Source organism: Somniosus microcephalus, chromosome 4, assembly GCF_052327205.1.
Source record: "Somniosus microcephalus isolate GS21.2 chromosome 4, FLI_Smic_1.0, whole genome shotgun sequence".
NCBI classification, from domain to species: Eukaryota; Metazoa; Chordata; class Chondrichthyes; order Squaliformes; family Somniosidae; genus Somniosus; species Somniosus microcephalus.
Window position 1 is genome coordinate 176,976,118 of NC_140990.1, and position 22,462 is coordinate 176,998,579.

At 47.7% G+C, this 22,462-nt stretch overlaps 1 protein-coding gene across 2 annotated transcripts in view; it reads left to right on the forward strand.

The window, feature by feature from the left end:
• The first annotated feature begins 5,623 nt into the window (after positions 1 to 5,623).
• The window catches only part of LOC147120016 (neurobeachin-like protein 1), a 254,216-nt gene continuing 237,377 nt past the window's right edge, over positions 5,624 to 22,462 (forward strand). For both annotated transcript variants that reach the window (XM_085985506.1, XM_085985507.1), the window contains exon 1: positions 5,624 to 5,890. In XM_085985506.1, the coding sequence (XP_085841632.1) occupies positions 5,840 to 5,890 (51 nt within the window). In that variant the 5' untranslated portion in view covers positions 5,624 to 5,839. The remainder of the gene's footprint in view (positions 5,891 to 22,462) is intronic.

A 22,462-nucleotide genomic window follows, 5' to 3' on the forward strand; every position in this document is an offset into this window, starting at 1 on the left:
TACCTAAAAATGAGGTGCCAATCTGGGGAAGCTGCAACACAGGACTACATGCATGCTAAAAAGTGGAAGCAGCATGCTATAGACAAGGCTAAGCGATCCCACAATCAACAGATCAGATCAAAGCTCTGCAGTCTTGCCACATCCAGTTGTGAATTGTGCTGGACCATTAAACAACTAACGGGAGGAGGGGGCTTCATGAATATCCCCATCCTCAATGATGGTGGAGCCCAGCACGTGACTGCAAAAGACAAGGCTGAAGCGTTTGCAACCATCTTCAGCCAGAAGTGCCGAGTGGATGATCCATATTGGCCTCCTCCTGAGGTCCCCACCATCACAGAAGCCAGTCTTCAGCTAATTCAATTCACTCCACGTGATATCAAGAAACGGCTGAGCACACTGGATACAGCAAAGGCTATGGGCCCTGACAACATCCCGGCTGTCGTGCTGAAGACTTGTGCTCCAGAACTAGCCGCGCCTCTAGCCAAGCTGTTCCAGTTCAGCTACAACACTGGCATCCATCCAACAATGTGGAAAACTGCCCAGGTATGTCCTGTCCACAAAAAGCAGCACAAATCTGTAAAGTCTGTGGGTTGTGCAGTTAATAAATACACAGACTTCAGAAGTAACAAACAAAACAGGTCTTTACTATTCGAAGGTCCGGGCGAATCTGCCCCAGCAATCCTGCTACAACACTTATATACTGGTGTGGTCACTATCGGTATTACAGTATACAGAAGCCAAACAAATAGTGCCACACCTAAAGTAGTTCCCTTAAAGGTGAACGGTTACATTCAATAGTTCCCTTAAAGATAGACGGGTACATACACTACAAAATCCAACCCGGCCAATTACCGCCCCATCAGTCTACTCTCAATCATCAGCAAGGTGATGGAAGGTGTCATCGAGCGACACTTACTCACCAATAACCTGCTCATTAATGCCCAGTTTGGGTTCCGCCAAGACCACTTGGCTCCCGACTTCATTACAACCTTGGTCCAAACATGGACAAAGGAGCTGAATTCCAGAGGTGAGGTGAGAGTGACTGCCCTTGACACCAAGGCAGCATTTGACCAAGTGTGGCATCAAGGAGCCTTATTAAAATCGAAGTCAATGGGAATCGGGGGGGAAAACTCTCCAGTGGCTGGAGTCATACCTAGCACAAAGGAAGATGGTTGTGGTTGTTGTGGAGGCCAATCATCACAGCCCCAGGACATCGCTGCAGGACTTCCTCAGGCCAGTGTTCTAGGCCCAACCATCTTCAGTTGATTCATCAATGACCTTCCCTCCATTATAAGGTCAGAAGTGGGGATGTTCACTGATGATTGCACAGTCTTCAGTTCTGTACGTACGCAACTCCTCAGATAATGAAGCAGTCCGTGCCTGCATGCGGCAAGACCTGGACGACATTCAGTCTTGGGCTGGTAAGTGGCAAGTAATATTCATGCCACACAAGTGCCAAGTAATGACCATCTCCAACAAAACAAAATCTACCCACCTTCCCTTGACATTCAACGACATTACCATTATCGAATCCCCCATCATCAACTTCCTGGGAGTCACCATTGATCAGAAACTGGACCAGCCACATAAATACTGTGGCTACAAGAGCAGGTCAGAGGCTGGGTATTCTGCAGTGAGTGACTCACCTGCTGACTCCCCAAAGCCTTTCCACCATCTACAAGGCACAAGTCATCAGGAGTGTGATGGAAAAATCTCCACTTGCCTGGATGAGTGCAGCTCCAACAACACTCAAGAAGCTCGAAACTATCCAGGACAAAGCAGCCTGCTTGATTGGCACCCCATCCATCTTAAACATGCACTCCCTCCACCACCGGTGTACTGTAGCTCCCTGATGCCACACTCGGTCTGTCAAGGGCAGTCACTCTCACCTCACCTCTGTGGAATGTTGTTCAGCTGTCTGGCTGCGAGGCCTCTGGCTTCATATTGATGTCAGTCAGGACCAGGAGAGGCTGCTCTCCACACTAAATGGGGACAGAGGCTGCATGCACCATAACTGCAATTTTTCCGGGTTTTAATGGGCTTAAACAAAGTTTTGCAATTCATATTTCAGCACATAAATTAATCAGTTTTAATCCTAAAACCAAGACCCCATCTGCCCACTCAGGCGGATGCAAAAGATCCAGTAGCTTTATTTCGTAGAAGAGCAGGGGAGTTCTCCCTGATGTCCTGGCCAATATTTATCCCTCAGAAAGCAGATTAGATGATCATTTATCTTGTTGATGTTTTTGGGACCTTGCTGTGCACAAATTGGCTGCCGTGTTTCTTACATTACAACAGTGACTACCCTTCATTGGCAGGTCTCAGTGAGGACAAATGCATTTTCAAAATTGTTTTAACTTCACAATCCATCAGCAGAAAAATGACTGCACCTAAACTTCAGGGTGTAATTTCGCACCCGTTTTGAAGCGACATAATTGCAGGAAATTCGTGTGTGCAGCTCTTTAGGCTGGGGCTGGATCCATTATAATGAGCCGAGATGCGTTTGGGTGCAAGGATTGATTGACGGGCGTGCAAAAGCAAGGAAATTCGGGCGTAGCATGATTATGTGCGTAACATACTCGTGCCCAATATGCTCGATCTCTTATGCTGGGTATTTGCTTTACACCCCGATTACGCAGATCCCTGGGCAAATACACGGGAAATTCAACCCCAGAAGGCTTAGTTGTTATATGATGCAGCGCCAGCAGGGGGAGCCATGGTAAAACATTTCAAAACCCTTCCATGTCCATTCCTGCCCATTCATCACTGTGTAGTTAAGAGGCAGAATCAGTTACTGAAGCAGACATACAGATGAGGCCTCTCTATAATTTGATATGCAGAATAGAAGCATGGCACCATAATTGCAATGTTGCTGTACTTCTTGGCTGCATTTAGCTGTGTGTAGGTTGGGAAAGTTTTGACAATAGAAATAGCAAACAGTCCTGCATCAAAAAAGAAAAAATGAGATGAGTGCATTTTGGCTGCCACTCTGGGCCTGAGCTCATTACTTCTAACTGTTTATTTTGCTTCTCTTGACCCCTTTTGGGGCCATCTCTCCAACTCCTCCTCTTTCGCCCACCTTTCATTTTTTGCTTGCCTTGAGTACTTTGGCTCCCAATCACTATCCCAAGCCTTCTCTACTCCTCTCTTCCTACTCTCCTGCCACCATTCCAGACTTGAATTTCCCCTTGAATAAGACGACAGCATTCTTCAAAGGGCCCATCGAAGCACCTGTTGCTGCCAGAAAAAAAGAACGGACGCTGAGCCAAAGAAGGAGATATTAGGTGGGGTGACCAAAAGCTCTAGTCAAGGAGGTGGGATTTAAGGAGGGCCATAAAGGAGGAGAGGGATGTGGAGAGGCAGAGAGACTTAGACAGAGGCCTGAAGCGTGAGTCCTAGCTGACTGAAGGAACAGAAGCCAATGGTGGGGCAAACAAAGGCTAGAGTCGGAGGAACGGAGAGTCTCGAGGATGGGTTGTAAGACTGCAGGAAATTATAGCGACGAGGGGGGGTTGGGGCCATGAAAGGATGTAAACACAAGGATGAGAATTTCAAATTTCAGGCACGGGGGGACCAGGTCAACCAGTATAGGTCAGCGAGTACGGCGATGTTAAATGAGTGAGACTTGGTATAGTATAGGATACGAGCAGCAGAATTTTGGTTGAGCTAAAATTACGGAGGATTTAGGATATAAGACCGACCTAAGAACATTGGAATAGTCGAGTTTGGAGGGGACAAAGGCATGGATGAGGGTTTCAGTAGCAGATGGGCTGAGGCAGGGGCCGGAGATCGGTAAAACGTCCCAAGGTGCTTCACAGGAGTATTAAAGACAAAACATTTGAGACCAAGCCACATAAGGAGAAACTAGGGCAGGTGACCAAAAGCTTGGTCAAAGAGGTAGGTTTTAAGGAGCATCTTAAAGGAGGAAAGAGAGGTAGAGAGGCGGAGAGGTTTAGGGAGGGAATTCCAGAGCTTGGGGCCTAGGCAACAGAAGGCACGGTCACCAATGGTTGAGTGATTATAAGCAGGGATGCTCAAGAGGGCAGATATCTCGGGGTGGGGTGGGGTGAGGGGGGGCGGTTGTGAGGCTGAAGGAGATTACAGAGATAGGAAGGGGCGAGGCCATGGAGGGATATGAAAACAAGGATGAGAATTTTGAAATCGAGGTGTTGCTTAACCCAATGTAGCCAATGTAGGTCAACGAGCACAAGGGTGATGGGCGAACGGGACTTAGTGCAAGTTAGGACACGGGCAACCGAGTTTTGGATGACCTCAAGTTTACATAGGGTGGAATGTGGGAGGCCAGCCAGGAGTGTGTTGGAATAGCCAAGTCTAGAGGTAACAAAGGCATGGATGAGGGTTTCAGCAGCGGATGAACTGAGGCAAGGGCGGAGACGGGCAATGTTACTGTGATGGAAATAGGCGGTCTTAGCTATGCTGCGGATATGTGGTCGGAAGCTCATTTCATGGTCAAATATGAAAGACTTGCATTTATATAGCGCCTTTCACAACCACCGGACGTCTCAAAGTGCTTTACAGCCAATGAAGTACTTTTGTAGCATAGTCACTGTTGTAATGTGGGAAACGGAAGAGAGTATTTGAAGACCAGGACCTCAAACCCAGCACTAAACTCATGGTCTACAGAGCAGCAGTGATACCCGCCCTGCTGTATGCCTCAGAGACATGGACCATGTACAGCAGGCACCTCAAAGCACTGGAGAGGTACCACCAATGCTGCCTCCGCAAGATCCTGCAAATCCATTGGCAGGATAGGCACACTAACATCAGTGTTCTTGCTCAGGCCAACATCCCCAGCATCGAAACTTTGACCACGCTCAATCAGCTCCGATGGATGGGTCACATTGTCCGCATGCCCAATACGAGACTCACAAAACAAGCGCTCTACTTGGAGCTCCGGCACAGCAAGAGAGCCCCAGGCGGGCAGAGGAAACACTTCAAGGACACCCTCAAAGCCTCCTTGAAAAAGTGTAACATCCCCACCGACACCTGGGAATCCCTGGCCCAAGACCGCACAAAGTGGAGGAGAAGCATCCGGGAAGGCGCCGAACACCTCGAGTCTCTTCGCCGGGAGCAAGCGGAAGCCAAGCGCAGGCAGCGCAAGGAGCGCATGTCAACCCAAGCACCCCACCCACCCGCCCCTTCAACCACTGTCTGCCCCACTTGTGACAGAGACTGTAGGTCCTGCATTGGACTCATCAGTCACCTGAGAACTCACTTTTAACATGGAAGCAAGTCATCCTCGGTTCCGAGGGACTGCCTAAGAGGAGTGGGAAACGCGGCAGCGAAATTGCGCACAGCAAGCTCCAAGCTCAAGTATGACACCAAGGTTGTGAACAGTGTGGTTCAGTCTCAGAGGGAGAGGGATGGAGTCAGTGGCTAAGGAATGGGAACGACCCCCACCCCCTTGAAGACTGTTGGACATTTTATTATGAAAGATCCTTTGTTGAATGGATTGATAATCATTACAGTATAGAACCCTCTCCCACTCGATCACCCCGCTGCCTGAACCTGTCGATGGCCACCTTGGCGGGTTACCTCAGTCAGGGCCTGCCTGGGCTCTGGGAGCTGCACCTGATCACACCTGAGGCGCTGGGCCGGGACCAGCTCACCTGGGCCGCACCGCCGATTGGCCGGGTGTGCGCATGCCCAGTTCAGTTGGAGGGCGGACTGGAGCCGAGCGGAGCGACGCCGCCAGCTTGGAGCGGCCAGTGCCAGAGCCTCTCCTCCCCGGCCCCGCCCATGGAGTGCACGGCCGACAATATGATCGTGTCAGGAGCCTGAAGGGCGAGCCCAGCTCAACCCCGCCGCTCCGGGAGGGATGGCGACCACCGAGCGGCTGTACGAGCTGTGGATACTGTACTGCGGCAAGGTGAGGCCGGGGACAGCGGATAGGGGTAGGGGCAGGCCGGGGATTGCCGGGCCGGGACAGGACTGGACTGCACAGGGGGCAGGGGCAGCGACTGCAGCGGGCCCTGGCCCGTCTACTGTACCGGGTCGGGAGGGGGGTCAGGGCCTGCCTTCTGTACCGGGAGGAGGCGGCGATATTGCTGATGGGAGGGCGGCTGCTGTACCGGGAGCCAGGCCCGGCTACTGGAAGAGACAACTGTCATATAGTCTGTGCCCTGCCAACTGAGGTTAGCTGTAACTTTGGGTCTGTGCAATGTGTACTTTGTGCACCTATATACAGGATATTATATATGTAGTTCGTGCGTGTGTATAGTGCGTAACGATCAGTTTAAATAGTCTATTTGTATGTAATGTAGAAGCCTGAGTACAATATATGAATGTCTTGTGAATCTATGTCATAGAATAATACAGCACAGAATAAGGCCGAGCATGCCTCTTTGAAAGAGCTATCCAGTTAGTCCCACTCTCCTGCTCTTTCCCAGCAAGTATTCATCCAATTCCCTTTTGAAAGTTGTTATTGAATCTGCTTCCACCGCCCTTTCAAGGCAGTGCATTCCAGATCATAACAACTCACTGTGTGAAATATTTTTTCTCAAGTCCCCTGGTTACTGACCCTTCTGCCACTGTAAACTCCTTATTTACTCTTAACCAAACCCCTTCAAGATTTTGAGCACCTATATCAAATCTCCCCTTAACCTAAAGGAGAACAATCCCAGTTTCTGTAGTCTCTACATGTAATTGAAGTCTTTCATCCCTGGTATCATTCTTGTAAATCCCCTCTGCACCCTCTCTTAAGGCCTTGACATCCACCCTAAAGTGTGGTGTCCAGACTTGGCCACAATACTCCAGCTGAGGCCGCCTAAGCAATATTTTATAAAGGTTTAATATAACTTCAGCAGCACCGACGCACTCTTATCTCAAAGCTGTCCTGGTCCGCAGTTCCATTTCATTCTTCGCCTCATCCGGCGCTTCAACAAAACACTTTTTTTCTTACTTTCAGGTGTCAAGGATCGCAAGCTTCAACTCTTGGACACCAACGCTCCTCTGGAACCTCCTTCCCCTTCACTTTCCTCCGACCCCATCCCTCCTTCCAGTCTCACCCCCTGCTGTGTTTTCACTATCCCCTCTGACCTTCCCCTCTCTGACCCCAAACGATCAGTCCTCAGCAAAGGCTTGAGCTTCATCCCCTGATGCCCCCATTGCAATGAATTTCGAGCTTGGCACGATGCTGAGCTCTCTTTCCATCGCCTTCGTCTCCTCTCTCCGTGCCCACTTCTTTGGCCAGGAGTCTTCCCTTCCCCCCTTCCCCCCCCCCCCCCCCCCCCCCCGCGCAGCTGACCCTTTCTCCCGCTTTCAGAATTCTCATTCTACCTGGACCCCTTCCTCTGGCCTCTTACCCTCTCTAGATCTTTTCATTGCTAACTGCCGGCGTGACATTGGCATCTCAATTTCTCTGCTGCCCTCACTCACTCCAACCTACCTCCCTCTGAAGTTGCAGTACTCCGTTCTCTCCGATCCAACCCTAACATTGTCATTAAACCTGCTGACAAGGGTGGTGCTGTTGTTGTTTGGCGAACCGACCTCTACTGTGCGGAGGCTGAACGGCAACTCTCTGACACCTCCTCCTACCTCCCCCTGGACTATGACCCCACAACCAAACATCAAGCCATTGTTTCCAAGACTGTCACTGACCTCATCTCCTCTGGATATCTTCCCTCCATGGCTGTCAACCTCATAGTTCCCCAACCCTGCACAGCTCGCTTCTACCTCCTTCCCAAAATCCACAAACAGGGCTGCCCTGGTAGACCCATCATTTCAGCCTGTTCTTGCCCCATGGAACTGATTTCTTCCTATCTTGACTCTATCTTTTCTTCCCGCCTACATTCACGACTCTTCCGACGCCATCCACCACTTTAACAGTTTCCAGTTTCCTGGCCCCGACCATTTCTTTTTCACTATGGATGTCCAATCCCTCTACACCTCCATCCTCCACCAGGATGGCCTGAGGGCGCTCCGCTTCTTCCTTGAACAGAGGCCCAACCAGTCCCCACCCACCACAACCCTCCTCCGCCTGGCTGAACTTGTTCTCACATTGAACAACTTCTCCTTTGACTCCACTCCCTCCAAATTAAAGGTGTTGCTATGGGAACCTGCATGGGCCCTAGCTATGCCTGCCTTTTCGTGGGATATGTGGAACATTCTTTGTTCCAGACCTACTCAGGTCCCCTCCCTCACCTCTTTTTCCGATACATTGATGACTGTATTGGTGCCGTTTCCTGCTCTTGCCCTGAACTAGAAAATTTCATTCACTTTGCTTCCAATTTCCACCCTTCCCTCACCATCACATGGTCCATCTCCAACTCTTCCCTTCCGTCGACTCTAATTTCTCTCCACGGATGTTGCCTGGCCTGCTGAGTTTTTCCAGCATTTTCTGTTGTTATTTCTTCCCTTCCCTTCCTCGACTTTTCTGTCTCCATTTCTGGGGATAGGCTATCGACAAACATCCACTATAAGCCCACTGATTCCCACAACTACCTGGATTACACTTCTTCCCACCCTGCTTCCTGTAAGGACTCTATTCCATTCTCCCAGTTTCTCTGTCTCCGCCGCATCTGCTCCGACAATACCACCTTCCATACTAGTGCTTCCGACATGTCTTCCTTTTTCCTCAACCAAGGATTCCCCTCTACCATGGTTGACACGGCCCTTGACTGTGTCCATTGCATTTCCCGCACTTCTGCTCGCACCCCTTCCCCTCCCTCCCAGAACCACCTTGTCCTCACCTTTCACCCCACCAGCCTCCACATTCAACGGATCATCCTCCGCCATTTCCAGCAACTCCAGCGTGATCCCACCACCTAACACATCTTCCTCTCCCCTCCCCTTTCAGCATTCCGAAGGGACCGCTCCCTCCGCAGCACCCTGGTCCACTCCTCGATCACCCCTAACAGCCCCTTCCCCTTCGCCTGGTACCTTCCCGTGCAAGCGCAGGAGATGCAACACCTGCCCTTTTACCTCCTCCCTTCCCACTGTCCAGGGCCCCAAACACCCCTTCCAGGTGAAACAGCGATTTACTTGTACTTGTAGCAATTTAGTACAGGAAACTTTGTGATATCCGGCACCGACGGGACCGAGCTGTTGCCATCCCATCAAAACTGCCGGACAAACCAGTGCTAATGTTAAAACAAAAGCTCCGTATCTAGCAACAAACCCTGTTGCTTGCTTCTAAACAGTCGGCTGTAGCTTGCAAGCGTCTCTGTAGCTAAGCAACAGCTTTAGCTAGACCTTGCAGAGCCTGACTGGTGGAAAAAAAAGCAATGAAAAGAAAAAAAACTTACTGAACCGACTCCTGAATTTTGCCGGTGGATCGAGCATTCCGGATAGTTAACCTCTGGATAAACCAAAGATTCCTGTATACTGTGTTCGCTGCTCACGATGCGGTCTCCTCTACATTGGGGAGACCAAACGCAGATTGGGTGACCGCTTTGCGGAACACCTCCTTTCAGTGTGTAAGGGTGACCCCGAGCTTCCGGTTGCTTGTTACTTTAATTCTCCGCTCCACTCCCATTCTCACCTCTGCCTCTTACGCTGTTCCAATGACGCTCAACGTAAGCCCGAGGAACAACACCTCATCTTTCGATTAGGCACTTTACAGCCTTCTGGACTCAACATTGAGTTCAACAATTTCAGATCATAACCTCTGCCCCTATTTTTTCAGGCAGCAGCTGTTGATGATTCTGCCGTTCCCATTTGCAACGTTTAACTACTCCTGCCTTCCACCCTAGCACAGACCGTCCCTTTTGTTCTTTCCTTCCCCTCCCCCCTTTCCCTGCCCCTACACCTGCTTAATATCTGTTACATCTCTAACTTTTTCCAGTTCTGACGAAGGGTCACAGACCTGAAACGTTAACTCTGTTTCTCTCTCCACGGATGTTGCCTGGCCTGCTGAGTGTTTCCAGCATTTTCTGTTGTTATTTAATATAACATCCTTGCTTTTGTACTCTATGCCACTATTTATAAAACCAAGGAACCTGATGCCTTTTTAAAGAAAAAAAAGAAAGACTTGTATTTGTAGTGCCATTCATGACCTCAGGACGTCCCAAAGCGCTTTACAGCCAGTGAAGTACTTTTTTTGAACTGTAGTCACTGTTGTAGGAAATGAACGGCCTTCTCAGCTTGTCCTGCACCTTCAAAGACTTGTGTACATACACCCCCAGCTGCCTCTGTCCCTGCACCACCTTTAAAATTGTACCGTTTTGTTTATATTGCCTCTCCTCACTACCAATGCATCACTTCACACTTCTCTGTGTTAAATTTCATCTACCATGTGTCTGCCCATTTCACCAGTCTGTCTGTGTCCTCCTCGCTGTTTACTACATTTCCGAGTTTCGTGTCATCTGCAAACTTTGAAATTATGCCCTGTGTACCCACGTCCAGGACATTAATATGTATCAAAAAGAGCAGTGGTTCCGACACTGATCCCTGACGGACACCACTGCACGCTTCCCTCCAGTCTGAAAAACTCACCACTACTCCCTGCTTTCCGTCCCTTAGCCAATTTTGTATCCACGCAGCCACTGTCCCTTTAATCCCACGGACTCCAATTTTGCTGACAAGTCTAATTATAAGTTTATAGGCATAAATATTCAACACACAGATTTCAGCACTGTGGGAAATGTGTGATATTTCTTCGAGTGAGAAACCCACTTACATTTGTGGAGGTGTGTTTATTTTTAAGGGTGATGCATTAAAATGTGAAGGCAAAATGACTCAGACCTAATGAATTATACCTGGCAAGTCTGTATGCTTATGTATATATCTATAATAATGTATATCTATCTATAACTGTGTATATATATGTGGTCTTGAAGAGAAACCCGTAGTCGGTTAGATCTTCAGACAGCAGGAAGGTGGAACAGATGAACTTATGGTCTTTTCTGGCTTTGAGGTTTTCCGTGTTTCTATTTTCTCATGACCCTGCAGGTGCGAAAGTGCAATAAATAGCGATCAACCAGCAAAGTTAACAGTTAAAAGAAAATACAGCTAAAACATTTTAATCCATCATCGTGCTTTTTTTTGTGGGCTGGGGATTGTCCAAGTCCTGCAATAATGTTGTAGTACTGCAAGGGCACTAATTTTTCATCCACCCCTGTCCTGCATTAATAATTTCTTACCCCTCATACCCTATTGAAGTTTAGGAAGTGCATTGGTGTTAATCCCCCCCATCACATCCCCATTCTGATCTTGAAGGTGCTGAAGCCGGCTCGGATACAGTTGCATGGGGGCTGGTAGCCCAAGTGCTAATACTTCTGTGCGAAGAAAGGCGATGAATGCAGAGAACAATTTAACAATGAAGGACATTGCAACTCAGCCCGGTATTCTCTTCCTACATCTACGTGTGCATTTTTTTCCAGCACGGGTTGACTAGATAGCCTTCAGGAGTGGCAATTTTTCTCTTTCATACTTCTGATCACGATGCAGTAACTCCTGTTGGAAAGTGTGTGTGTGTGTTCAGATGTTGAGCAAGGACAGGATTGGGGCTCAGCTGTGATGTTTTCCCATGTCTGAACAACCTGTCATATGATTAGATGAACCTATGAAAAATGGCCATGTGGATGAGGTACAAGGGAGCTGCCAACACTGGTGGAAATGCACTCAGCATATCTTCAAGAGAAGAGGGAAAAGGGGAGACTAGAGGAGATATAAAAGTTCTATTGCTTGGCCAGAGAGTTAGGCTTCAGAACAGGCAAGCTCATTAAATTTTGTATTGCTGAAAATCTGAACTCTGGCTGGGTAAACTTAACACTCACACAAACACTGATTTGGGGCAGTTCTCCTATTAGATCTGCCAATCCTGTCCTGAACAGGATCTTCACAGGGCTGATTGTGTAATGTGTTAGCTCCATTGGTTCTGGCTAAGTTCTGGAAGTATATGATTCTATGATATCAGACGTGTAAATTAACCTGTTCATTTGTAGATTGAAATCTGTTGATCTTTCGATCCCCAAATTATGTTACTCAGCATTTATTATCATTTACCAGCCTTAACCCTAAATCAGTTGAAAATATGTTGGGGGAAAAATTCGGTTGATTAGCGCCCTATTAACGGGGCGCAAAGTAACTAGTGCCTGGGCGCGGTGCTGCTAATGCCTCCTGCGAAATTCAGCGAGAGGTTAGCGGGGGTGCCCCATGGCGCTGCGCCTCCGGCGATGACGTCGTCGCCGTGCGCAGCGCGCAGCGTCCCGCTCGTGCCCCGGCCGCGATCTTTGGTAGCGCCCCCTGAATTACCACCGAACACTATGTCCGACAGGGTCAGGGGGGCCTACCTGCGGCCGGGGTGGTGCAAATTAAAGGGGAGGTACCAGGTGGCCCTTTTTGTTGCTGGCTGCCTGCCAGCACCTGGCCCTGTTGCTGTCCCCGGCCTCCTGTCCAGCCCTCCCCCCCCCCCCCCCCCCCGCCCCCCAACGGGGTGCCGGCTATCCTCCGTGAGCCCGGCGCTTCTCTTGAGTGCCGGGCTCTTTTAATAAGGGGAGGAAGGCCTGCAGTACCGTGGCGCTGCTGCCGTAGCGCTGCGATATTCACTCGTAGCGCCCCAAGAGAGAGGCGGGGCACTTCCAGTAGCACCCTGCCTCCTTCTTGGGGCGTTACCTGTGAATTTCGGGCGCGGGGGCGCTAACTTTTTCGGGGCTAAATTTTGCCCCCGTTGTGTGTTATTTAATTGCAGACCTCGGTACGAGCTGGGCTGTGTGTGATATGGGTGGAGAGCCCCAGAATCAGATTGTGATTCCAATTATTCCATTTGTAACTTTGGTTCAAAACATGTTGAGCTGTATCTTTGTTTGAAATTGTCGGGATGTTGGGAGGCACTGTGTTGCTAACGGGCTGTATTACCCAGGAGAATTGGGATACCCATTTGGATTTCCTTCGCTGCTGAATTCATAATGACAGCCATGCTGTCATGGGATCAGTGCTGATTTGAGGCCATGCACCCCATTGCAAAAAGAAAGATTCGATGGGAGAATTTGACTGATATTGATGGCCTGAGAACAGGCAAAAAAAGAACGACTTACATTTATGAAACGCCTTCCACGACCACAGGATGTCTCAAAGCTGTTTTCCAGCCAATGAAGTACTTTTGAAGTGTAGTCACTGTTGTAATGTAGGAAATGCGGCAGCCAATTTGCACACAGCAAGTTCCCACAAACAGCAATGCGACAATGATCAGATATGTTTTAGTGATGTTGGTTGAGGGGTAACTATTGGCCTGAACTTCCCTGCACTTCATCGAAATAGACAGCATGATTTTTACAGAGCAGGGGATTGATGAAAATAGGGAAGAGAAAAAATCGGGCCGTGGGAAAAGAACAGTGTGTTCTCCGAAAAGAATGTCTGTGTAAAATGGTATTTTTTTCAACCCCACAGCAGTGAAAATGATCGTCAGTTGTTGCATTTTATTTATCATTTACCAACATAGATCAGTGAATTTTTTTTAGAATGAGTTAAGGCCCTGTCTTTCGGAGCAACGAAGGGCTTCTTCTGGCCTAGTTTTGTTGTGGTGGTATTCTAACATTAATTGAGGTGTTTTGAATGTGGCTTGGATGGCGTGTTTTTTAAATTCATTTTCGGCATATGGGTGTCGCTGGCAAGGCTGACATTTATTGCCCATCCCTAGTTGCCCTCGAGAAGGTGGTGGTGGGCCGCCTTTTTGAGCCGCTGCAGTCAGTGTGGTGAGGGTGCTCCCACAGTGCTGTTAGGGTATTCCCGGGATTTGACCCAGCGACCATGAAGGAATGTCGAGTCGGGATGGCGTGTGACTTGGAGGTGGAGGCATTCCCATGCACCTCTTGTCCTGCTGGATGGTGGAGGTTGCGGGCTTGGGAGCGTTGGTTGTATGTATCTTTTGAACAGCAAAGCACTGGCTCTACCCAGTAGACACAAATCCCAAAGGAAGTAGTGTCTATAAATTTTAAAAATTGTGCCCACAGCTGCTGCTTCTCCCGATCAGCTGTATTGACGGAGGCTTGTGAACTTATCTTGTGTCACAGTGCCATTATTGCTTGGAGGACAGGGGTCACAGCTGTACTTGGTTATATTGCCCAGGTTTAAAATGAAAGAAGTGGTTAGGTGTTTTCTAAAAAATCTTTAAGGAAAGAAAAAATCATTTTTCATTTTCTGTAACTCTGCCGCCAACAATGTTAATTTATAGCCTTATTGAGTTACAATTACTTAAACCTTAAAGACCCAGGGTGCTTTTTGTAGGGAATTTACTTTGTCATTTTGAGTCAGTATTAATAAATTCACCAGTCCCCATGGCCTGTTATTAATGCCAGTAGCTTTATAAGAGTTTGATAAATGTACTGCTTTGCACAGTTAGGTACAGCGTAACTGGATGAAGGTCACTGTAACAGAGCTGATGCATATTTATGGGAGGGAAGAGAGGAAGACGCAATGAATGGATATTGTGTGACAACTGGACAAAGCATTCTCCGAAACACATTTCCCCTCTTCCCCTGTTTTGCTCGAAAGTACAATTAAGGAAGCATCTGTGAGCACAATGCAGCTGAAATAAAAATAGAAAGCACTGGGAATACACAGGTTCATCATTGTTGGAAAAGATAGATTAACATTCTGGGTGGAGATCCTTCGTTCAAATAAAAGTTACCCGTGCTATCCTTCACAGCACAAACCATCATTGCAAGATTGTTTTTTAATAATTTAGTGGTTATTAATGAAGTTATACTTCATTTCAAAGAAAGGGGAAGCACTGAAATTTAGCCTCAACCGTTGCAGACCTCCATGTCATCAAATCTTAAGAGGCCATCAGTGTATAAAAGACTGTACAGCTAATTTGTCGCAGAATGTTATGGAGTAAATATAGATTTTCTTGTGTGCTTTGGCAGTCTACTTATTCTGAATAATTGTTGTGCAGTTTCTTTTGATAAACCAAACAAAAGTAAAATCTGAGTACACAAGCCCAGTTTTGTACTGTAACAGTATATGTTGGAGCAGAATTTGCTTTTGTAAAGTGTACATTTTGCCCTTATTAATGAGAATGAGGATCTCGGTGTTTGATTTCAGTGTGTTGCAAGCAATCACAGAAAGCTAATTACTTCCTCCACCCCTGTTTTGTTTCCTGTTGTCCTAGACCATATTACGATTGCTGATGTAAAGCTGATTTAGGGACGTAAAACAGTTCAAAACATACAACTAAATTGGTGGGAGGTGTAGAGGGACCTCCATCCCCCACCAGGATGGCCTGAGGGCGCTCTGCTTCTTCCTTGAACAGAGGCCCAACCAATCCCCATCCACCACCACCCTCCTCCACCTGGCTGAACTTGTTCTCACATTGAACAACTTCTCCTTTGACTCCACTCACTTCCTCCAAATTAAAGGTGTTGCTATGGGAACCCGCATGAGTCGCAGCTATGCCTGCCTTTTCGTGGAATATGTGGAACATTCTTTGTTCCAGTCCTACTCCGGTCCCCTCCCTTACCTTTTTCCGATACATTGATAACTGTATCGGTGCTGTTTCCTGCTCTCGCCCTGAACTAGAAAAATTCATTCACTTTGCTTCCAATTTCCACCCTTCCATCACCTTCGCATGGTCCATCTCCAACTCTTCCCTTCCTTTCCTCGACTTCTCTGTCTCTATCTCTGGGGATAGGCTATTGACAAACATTCACTACTAGCCCACTGACTCCGACAGCTACCTGGACTACACTTGCTCCCACCCCTATCCTGTAAGGACTCTATTCCATTCTCCCAGTTTCTCCATCTCTGCCGCATCTGCTCTGACGATGGCACCTTCCATATCAGTGCTTCCAACATGTCTTCCTTTTTCCTCAACCGAGGATTCCCCTCTACTGTGGTTGACACGGCCCTTGACCGTGTCCATTCTATTTCCCGCACTTCTGTCCTCACCCCTGCCCCTCCCTCCCGGAACCACGATAGGGTTCCCCTTGTCCTCACCTTTCACCCCACCAGCCTCCACATTCAACAGATCAACCTCCGCCATTTCCGCCACCTCCAGCTTGATCCCACCACCAAACACATCTTCCCCTCACCTCCCCTTTCAGCATTCCGAAGGAATTGCTCCCTCCGTGACACCCTGGTCCACTCCTCAATCACCCCCAACACCCCTCCCCCTTCGCCCAGCACCTTCCCGTGCAAGTGCAGGAGATGCAACACATGCCCCTTTACCTCCTCCCTTCCCACTGTCCAGGGCCCCAATCACTCCTTCCAGGTGAAACAGTGATTTATTTGTACTTCTTGCAATCTAGTATACTGTATTCGCTGCTCACGATGCAGTCTCCTCTACATTGGGGAGACCAAACACAGATTGGGCGACCGCTTTGCGGAACACCTCCGTTCAGTCCGTAAGGGTGGCCCCGAGCTTCCGGTCGCCTGTCACTTTAATTCTCCGCTCCACTCCCACTCTGACCTCACCGTCCTTGGCCTCTTACACTGTTCCAATGAAGCTCAACGTAAGCTCGAGGAACAACACCTCATCTTTCGATTAGGCACTTTCCAGCCTTCTGGACTCAACATCGAGTTCAACAATTTCAGACCATAACCTCTGCCCCATCCTTTTTTTTCCCCCATTTATTTTATTATATATTTTTTTCTCTCTCCCACATGGCAGCTGTCTTTCATTCTGCCAGTGCTATTTACACTTCATCTAGATCCACCTTTTGTTTCTTAACTTGTCCCATTACCGTCTCTTATTGCTCCTGCCTTCCACCCTATCATAGACCTTCCCTTTTGTTCTTTCCTCCCCTCCTTCCCTTTCCCTGCCCCTACACTTGCTTAAAAACCTGTCCCATCTCCAGGTTTTTCCAGTTCTGACAAAGGGTCATCGACCTGAAACATTAACTCTATTTCTCTCTCCACCGATGCTGCCTGACCTGCTGAGTATCTCCAGCATTTTCTGTTTTTATTTCAGATTTCCAGCATCTGCAGTATTTTGCTTTAGTATACTAAATTGGTGGGGTTTGTTGTTCATGTCTTTGCTCTAAGAAATTATGCTTGCAAAAACGGACTCCAAATGGAATAAAACATGTTTGTGAACTAGATCACGTGATTAAGATTAATATATTCAAAGCAGTAAAACCTCCTGGAGGTTCCAATGATGTCAGGCTCAAGATTCACACACGAATAATAGCCCCTCGGTCAAAGTATTGTAGCCTGGTCGGACTCTAAACCAGAGGGGGGAAAATCCACAAAAAATAAAATTCTAACTTGTCTCGTATAAAGTTTAAATTATATTTTGCCTATGGTGATTAACTAGGAAGTAAAGTATTTGCCTCTTGTGTAATATTCCTTTAAGTACAATGGAGCAAGGTTGCACAGATCTGAGTAAGTTCCATTGTGGCTTCAGGAGGAACAAATGCTGAACAAGACATTTCTTCTGCCTTATGTTAACTGTAGGGTAGGGAACCTGGCAGGGGAATCTCCGTTTTTTTTGGCAGAGTGGCAATCTGGGGCCATTGGAAAGCTTCAGTGAAGACATTAGGATATCTATTTTAAGGTGGAATGTTTTTGAACTAATTTAGAAATCGGTTTCACAATCCATTCTACAAGTTTCTACAAGTTCTGCCCTGCTTTGAGCACCGGAGATAAACCATGAAGGGTGGCGCAGACATCATTACCAGAAGTATTGCTGAGAAGTTGGAGCACTTAACCTTAAGTACATGGATCCTTGTGCACAATGAGCGGGGGGATCTTTCGAAGATGCAGCAATTGTGAGAACGTAATCTAGGGAAATGCTGGATACCATTATGTCAAAGGCCATGTGATCACAGCTCCACAATCTTTATGCAGTCTAAGACTTGGAACGATTTGGCCCATCGTGCCTGTGCCGGCTATTTGAAAGAGCTCTCCAATTAGTTCCACTCCCCTGCTTTTTCCTCATATTTTTCCTTTTTTTTGTCTTAAAATACTCCTGTGCAGCGCCTTGGGACGTTTTACTACGTTAAAAGTGCTATATAAATACAAGTTGTTGTTGTTTTCAACTATATATCCAATTCTCTTTTGAAAGTTACTATTAAATCTACATCCACCACCCTTTCAGGTAATGCAGTCCAGATCATAACAACTCACTGTGTAAAATCTTTTTACTTGGCATATTCTAGTGAACATCTGTCAGGCTCAAGAATATGGAGCTCCAGCAAGATGAGGTGCTGGCAGAAGGATAATTATATTGTCTCTGAGAATATAAGAATTTTAGTGGATAGTTTGGTGCTCGAGTAATGAAAGAAAGAAAAACTTGCTTTTCTATAGCGCCTTTCACAACTACCGGACGCCCCAAGGCACTTTACAGCCAATGAAGTACTTTTTTTGAAGTGTAATCACTGTTGTAATGTAGGAAATGCGGCAGCCAATTTGCGCACAGCAAGCTCCCACAAACAGCAATGTGATAATGACCAGATAATTTGTTTGTGATGTTGATTGAGGGATAAATATTGGCCAGGACACTGGGGATAATTCTCCTGCTCTTCTTTGAAATAGTGCCATGGAATCTTTTACATCCACCTGAGAGGGCTGACGGGGTCTCGGTTTAACGTCTCATCCGAAAAATGACACCTCCGACAGTGCAGCACTCCCTCAGTACTGCACGGGAATGTCAGCCTAGATATTTGGGCGCAAGTCTCTGGAGTGGGACTTGAACCCACAACCTTCTGACTCAGAGATGAGAGTGCTACCCACTGAGCAATGGCTGACATTGTGGGAGTAAAGACCCTTCTGTAGTCTTGGGGGATTTAGCCAAGTAGGAACAGAAGAGTATAACCAAGGATCTTGTGGTGACTAGATTGTTGGCAGCTAAGAGGTTGCTGGTGACCAGTTGGAAATCATGTCGAGTCCCTCGAATGGATGGATCCCTCGTGTCCAATGGGCATGGCTGGGAAAGGTATGCTAGCAGAAATACACTCAAATCAGTTGAGTCACTTCGAAAGGTTGGGGAGTAGCAAGGAGGCTGAAGAATAGGGACTTATTGGGGAAAGGACCATTTTAGCTTGTACAAGAAATCATCCTCTCACTACAGCACTTTGTGTTTGGGAAGACTAGAGTTTTCTGTTTATGTAATAATATGAAATGTTTATTGGTATGTCTAATGTGTGTTTTGTATATCATATCATTACAACACATGTACAAGATCTCCCACATTAGAGTTTTTAAAATTCTTAACAATCTTAGGTGGATAAACCTCAATAGGAAGGATAATCCTGTTCCTTATAGGCAGACCGATGAGGCTTCATAGCCAAGGTGACTGTTTTTAGAGTGACTGGAAGTTGTTTTTCTTTTTCACTTCACTGTCCTTGTTGTATGTAGGTAGTTGCTGTGGTGATAAATTGGTTGAGACTTTAGGACTTTCTGTAACCAAGGTGCCAAGATGAGGCTACTACCAGTGCCATTTTTAACTAGCTGCCAGGTTTTACTTCTCTCCCTGCCCACAGTGCACTGCAAGTGGATTGACGCCTGTACTCCATATTATGAGAATTTGTTGCTTTTTTTAATTCGTTCTTGGGATGTGAACGTTGCTGGTGAGGCCAGCATTTATTGCCCATCCCTAATTGCCCTTGAGAAGGTGGTGGTGAGCCGCCGCCTTGAACCGCTGCAGTCCATGAGGAGAAGGTACTCCCACAGTGCTGTTAGGGAGTTCCAGGATTTTGACCCAGTGACGATGAAGGAGCGGCAATATACTTCCAAGTCAGGATGGTGTGTGACTTGGAGGGGAACTTGGAGGTGGTGGTGTTCCCATGTGCCTGCTGCCCTTGTCCTGCTAGGTGGAAGAGGTCGAGGGTTTGGGAGATGCTGCTGAAGAAGCCTTGGCGAGTTGCTGCAGTGCATCTTGTAGATGGTAATGAACTTAATGCACAGAGTGTGCAAGGTGCATGTGAGGCCACATGTTTCTACTTGGATCTCTGGAGGGGCGTTCTCCCTGGTGGATCTCTGGAGGGGCGTTCTCCCTGGTGGATCTCTGGAGGGGCGTTCTCCCTGGTGGATCTCTGGAGGGGCGTTCTCCCTGGTGGATCTCTGGAGGGGCGTTCTCCCTGGTGGATCTCTAGAGGGGCGTTCTCCCTGGTGGATCTCTGGAGGGGCGTTCTCCCTGGTGGAGCTCTGGAGGGGCGTTCTCCCTGGTGGAGCTCTGGAGGGGCGTTCTCCCTGGTGGAGCTCTGGAGGGGCGTTCTCCCTGGTGGATCTCTGGAGGGGCGTTCTCCCTGGTGGAGCTCTGGAGGGGCGTTCTCCCTGGTGGAGCTCTGGAGGGGCGTTCTCCCTGGTGGAGCTCTGGAGGGGCGTTCTCCCTGGTGGAGCTCTGGAGGGGCGTTCTCCCTGGTGGAGCTCTGGAGGGGCGTTCTCCCTGGTGGAGCTCTGGAGGGGCGTTCTCCCTGGTGGAGCTCTGGAGGGGCGTTCTCCCTGGTGGAGCTCTGGAGGGGCGTTCTCCCTGGTGGAGCTCTGGAGGGGCGTTCTCCCTGGTGGAGCTCTGGAGGGGCGTTCTCCCTGGTGGAGCTCTGGAGGGGCGTTCTCCCTGGTGGATCTCTGGAGGGGCGTTCTCCCTGGTGGAGCTCTGGAGGGGCGTTCTCCCTGGTGGAGCTCTGGAGGGGCGTTCTCCCTGGTGGATCTCTGGAGGGGCGTTCTCCCTGGTGGAGCTCTGGAGGGGCGTTCTCCCTGGTGGAGCTCTGGAGGGGCGTTCTCCCTGGTGGAGCTCTGGAGGGGCGTTCTCCCTGGTGCCCTGGTCAATATTTATCCCTCAGCCAACATCGCTTTTTAAAAAAACATGACCTAGTCATTATCTCATTGCTGTTTCTGAGACCTTGCTGTGTGCAAATTGGCTGCTTCATTTCCTACATTACAACAGTGACTAAAGTATTTAGTTGACTGTAAAGTGCTTTGGGATGTCCTGAGGCCATGTATATAAATGCATGTCTTTCTGACATTTTTGGTTAGCTGAAGTTTGATTGGTGTTCATGTTTGAACCAGTACAGCAGGCAGGCTTTGTAATTCGGTATGAGGAGTGTTATTTGCATTCCCCTTTGAACTTAAGTGAAGTTCTAGCATGTTACAGCATCATACCAACAAATAGTTGCTTTCAGAGCCTGCCCTCTCTGTAAAGCATGGTCAAGTAATATCGAATATAATATATATTTGTGTCTCAGTTAGAGGCTTGAGTTGTCTTTGTAGTGTATGCGTTGCTATTGCTATAACCTTTCATCAATTTTTAGCTGTCTGCATAGATTATTTGGGAATCAGCACATAAAAGGAACATTTTTCAGCAGATGTGTTGTACTATTTAAATTCAGTTATCAGCCCTTGGGGAATCCCTGTCATTCAGAAATGTGGTGTGTACATTTGTAGCATGAGACATCTCCGTAACAGATTTTGTTTCTACTTGCCCTATGCTGGATAGTACAAAAATTAAAATAGAGTGCTTTTCTGCTCTGGCTCCTTGCAGTACTGAGGGAGTGTTGCACTGTTGGAGGTGCTGTCTTTCGGATGAGACGTTAAACCGAGGCCCCATCTCAGATGGATGTAAAAGATCCCACGGCACTATTTCGAGGAACAGCAGGGGAGTTATCTCCGATGGCCTGGCCAATATTTATCCATCAACCAATATTCCTAAAACAGATTATCTGGTCGTTATCTCATTGCTGTTTGTGGGACTTTGCTGTGTGCAAACTGGCTGCCGCATATTTTACATTACAACAGTGACTACATGTCAAAAGTACTTCATTGGCTGTAAAGCGCTTTGGGACATCCTGAGGTCGTGAAATGCGCTGTATAAATGCAAGTCTTTATTTTACATGTGGTAAAAATGGGATTGAAAATCTGTTAACATCTCTTCTAGGGCTTAATTAGGTTTACGCACTGAAATGTGTGCGATGTAAACTGTTGTAACATTACAACAGTGACTACACTTCAAAAGTACTTACAGGAAACTCTCGATTTACCGGCACCTAAATAACCGGAAATCTCTGTTAACCGGCAAAATTCAGGAGTAGGTTCAGGTAAGTTTTACTTCATATTAGTGGCCGTTCCTGGATCTGTGGCTGTGTAATCGGGGTTCCTGCACTTGTTGCTAAGCAACAGGGACGCTTGGTCTGTGGCCGGGGTTCCTGCACTTGTTGCTAAGCAACAGGGAAGCCTGGATTTGTTGCTGTGTACAGAGCTCTCGTACCTTTTAACTATACCTCTCTGTAATCTGGACTTTTTGATAAACCGGCACCACGCCGGTCCCGTCAGTGCCGGATAAAAAAGAGTTTCCTGTAATTGGCTGTAAAACGCTTTGGGATGTCCTGGAGTCGTGAAATACGCTGTATAAATGCAAGTCTTTTTCATCTTGTCCAAGTTGCATTTAAAAGTCTAGATTTAAGTTTGTGGGTAAAGGGAGGATTGGAAGATTTTGGCCAGAGCAAGTTCTGGGAACGCTCAGGGTTTGCCCAGTTTCGCTGTTGTGGTGAGTTTGTATGGCAGTACAAAGTTTGCCAGTTCTGCTGCTTTGTAAATCTTCTGTTTTAATAAATGAAAACCTGTAAGA